Consider the following 2,783-nt stretch of genomic DNA (forward strand, 5'->3'; position numbering starts at 1 on the left):
ATAAATTAGGAGAGTCCTCTGGAGCGATGTTTGATGAACATCTCTCTCCAACTGATGTATATACAAATAGATTGCTTTAATCATGCTTGGATCGCTCTCGTGCTAAGAAAATACCCTTTAAGGGGAAACGGAGCTTGCAATCAGTGCCATGAATATTTGGGCCTGCACTGAACTCCACTGTTCAGATGTCCGTTGAAGTTGCACTTCCACCTTTCGATCATGTCTCGCTCGTCCGTTAGAAAGTTACCCAACTCGTCTCGACACATTGCGACGTTTGGCGTGAATCCGCCTTGTGTCTTCTTCAACATCCTGTAGAACTAGCGAGTTTCCCCCGAACTGCTCCATCAGTTGTTCATCCAACTCCTCGAAGCGACGCTTTTTGCTCTCGAAGAGCTGGGTTTGCTGTATCCTCAGGCGTTTGTTGTGTTTGTCTCCTTCTTCTGGTATCTGAATATATTTAACCATTCCAATTATGCGACTACTTTATAAACTACCTGTCATTCGAGTATTTCGCGATCCATTCGCGTGTATTAAGGACGAATAATTTTGGATGTTGAATGTCACATTTTCCACTTTCTAGTTAACATTTGCGAGGCAATATTCTTTACAAATATATATGAGCAATCATAAAACTATTTTTATCATTTAATATATATCTTAGTTTAATAAAACGCTGAATCCAATACGATTCGAAAATAAGTGTGGACGCACCGAATCTTTATTTGGTTTATGAAGCATAAGGGCTTTTTTGTTGTACGCAATAGTCATCCCGCGACACACTAATCATATAGCTCAATGATGTCTTTTACGCTGAATATAGTCCCGGTTATCATAACAAATGATCCAAATGCAGCCATCAAAATGTTCTTTACCAACCGCCACTTCATCCAACCAAAGTCTGAAGGCCATCGGAAAACGGTGTCGACCAGTACAGGAAACCAGAGGTCTAAGATAGGGTTGAACATGGATCCGATCATTCCAACGAAAGTTCCGATATCTGGAATTCCACACGCAATGCCAACGATCGCTGCTAAATATAACAACCTAATGAACGACTGCACGATCATGTGCCACTGTGGTTTAACTCGGCGATGCAGCTTACGCCATATGATTTCTTGTGGGACATAAAAAAATATGCCAATCGAGAAGAGAAGTGCAACGGCCGACAGGACTTGGACGATTAACGCCAAGCTGAAAAATTAGGAAAAATTTAGATTAGGTTGTGAAATTGTAATTTGCTACTTGTCTGTTTACTTTTCTTCGGTTGGGAAGTTTAGCGTGATAGCGCCCTGAATTGCATCGCCGTAACGGAGGTATCCCATCAGCCCAAGAAAGCTATACAAGAATCCCAAGCAAATATTGTTGACATTCACAATTCCCGGGCAGCCGAGGTAATGCTGAGGATTTTTCATCTGATTTGAAACGGGAAAAATAAGTACAGTTGCATCGAACGCAAAAAATGCTGATCTGTGGAAAAGCAATGTGGCGTAAATACGTTAACTTACAGCTTAACAGTGAATTACAACTTACCCGAGGAATTTCGTCAACGAACTAAATGTTGGAAATAGGTCCCGATCGTCAGTAGAAAGAGGTTCTCTAAAGATGTAATATAAGGAAATCACGACATTGGCAATGATCAACGTCGTCGCGATGGCCGAGAAGGGGACCAGATATTTGATCTCCCTCACTTGGGTTATCACAATCGCTGGTATCGCGGCCATTAAAATATAGATGCGAACGTCCCAGTCAAGATCAGTTCTACTGTTGATAACGTCGTGTAGAGTGGTACCGACGAAGACCATATAAACCATGGGCGCAAACGTAATCATGAAGTAGTAATCGATAAAAGTTCTAAAAAAAAGAAAAATCATAAACGTTGTTGACTGTAAAAGTTTTTTTTTATACGGTTTTATTACAAATGTTAAAACATTCCGTTGAAGCATGTACTCACTTCAATATTTTGCCCAACGGCCTCGTCCTGACTGGACCTAGGGCAAACGCACGATCAACTGTTTGAGCATATGTCAGCATAGGGACACGATCTCTTTTGCAGATTTTATATGCGGTACCGACCTGTAACATTGTAATCATCGCAATAAAGTTTTAGTATTTCACATTAAGCTTCACTAATAGGCTTTGAATGAAAATAGACTACTCACTAGTAGATGCACACAATATGAATAGAGTAATCCTAGAAGGAACGTTCCGATAACTCCAAAAACGAGTCCTCCATTCCGTATGGCGTACGGCATCGATAAGATCCCGATTCCCATGGCTCCTTTCATCACATGTATGAACGTTCCAACTGTGCTGTAATAGGAAGATGAAGTCTTTCATTTGATTGCTCGATCGAAACGAAGCAGATACTTTGGTGTAACCAAATGCGATTTCTCGTTTTACTCACGAGATCGGTTTGTCGACACTACGATGCTGGTATGGGTCATATTCCTCTTCTGATGCTTTTTTAAATTGACCATCCGCACCAGCAGAGCTGACCTGGGTCAACGTTTCCGTCGATGCCATGTCTCTCTAGGAGTAGTGCTGTGGGACCGGCGTCGTTGAATCACAGACACTGAATGAGATAATCAGTTTGACCGTCCGACATCATTCCGGTTTCTGCAAGGCAAGATGATAGCAGTTTGTCAGATACCGCAATTGTCTGGAGATATTGGCTTGTCGCGATGATAAGACAGGAGCAAAGCGCTAAATAATTTACGAATGACAATAATTTTGATGTGATAATCCTTAGATCAATTGTACTTGTGATCGTAGTCAATGATTGG

At 41.4% G+C, this 2,783-nt stretch overlaps 1 protein-coding gene across 1 annotated transcript; it reads right to left on the reverse strand.

The window, feature by feature from the left end:
- Positions 1 to 719: 719 nt before the first annotated feature.
- LOC131259846 (proton-coupled amino acid transporter-like protein CG1139) lies at positions 720 to 2,565 on the reverse strand. The gene is made up of 6 exons (XM_058261453.1): positions 2,405 to 2,565; positions 2,160 to 2,310; positions 1,952 to 2,073; positions 1,531 to 1,851; positions 1,255 to 1,467; positions 720 to 1,191 (listed from the first exon to the last, which is right to left on the reverse strand). Exons 1-6 carry the CDS (start codon positions 2,521 to 2,523, stop codon positions 780 to 782), a joined length of 1,338 nt encoding a protein of 445 aa, XP_058117436.1. The 5' UTR covers positions 2,524 to 2,565; the 3' UTR covers positions 720 to 779.
- Positions 2,566 to 2,783: the final 218 nt, after the last annotated feature.

Source organism: Anopheles coustani, chromosome 3 (assembly GCF_943734705.1).
Source record: "Anopheles coustani chromosome 3, idAnoCousDA_361_x.2, whole genome shotgun sequence".
Classification (NCBI taxonomy): domain Eukaryota; kingdom Metazoa; phylum Arthropoda; class Insecta; order Diptera; family Culicidae; genus Anopheles; species Anopheles coustani.

What these genes read in the sequence shown, in the direction of transcription:
- LOC131259846 (XM_058261453.1), bottom strand. Translation starts at nt 2,523, where the DNA reads ATGGCATCGACGGAAACGTTGACCCAGGTCAGCTCTGCTGGTGCGGAT. An exon ending in TCGTTGACGAAATTCCTCGG is followed by an intron (nt 1,468 to 1,530) that starts GTAAGTTGTAAT and finishes GCTTTTCCACAG; the next exon opens with ATCAGCATTTTTTGCGTTCG. An exon ending in AACTTCCCAACCGAAGAAAA is followed by an intron (nt 1,192 to 1,254) that starts GTAAACAGACAA and finishes CTAATTTTTCAG; the next exon opens with CTTGGCGTTAATCGTCCAAG.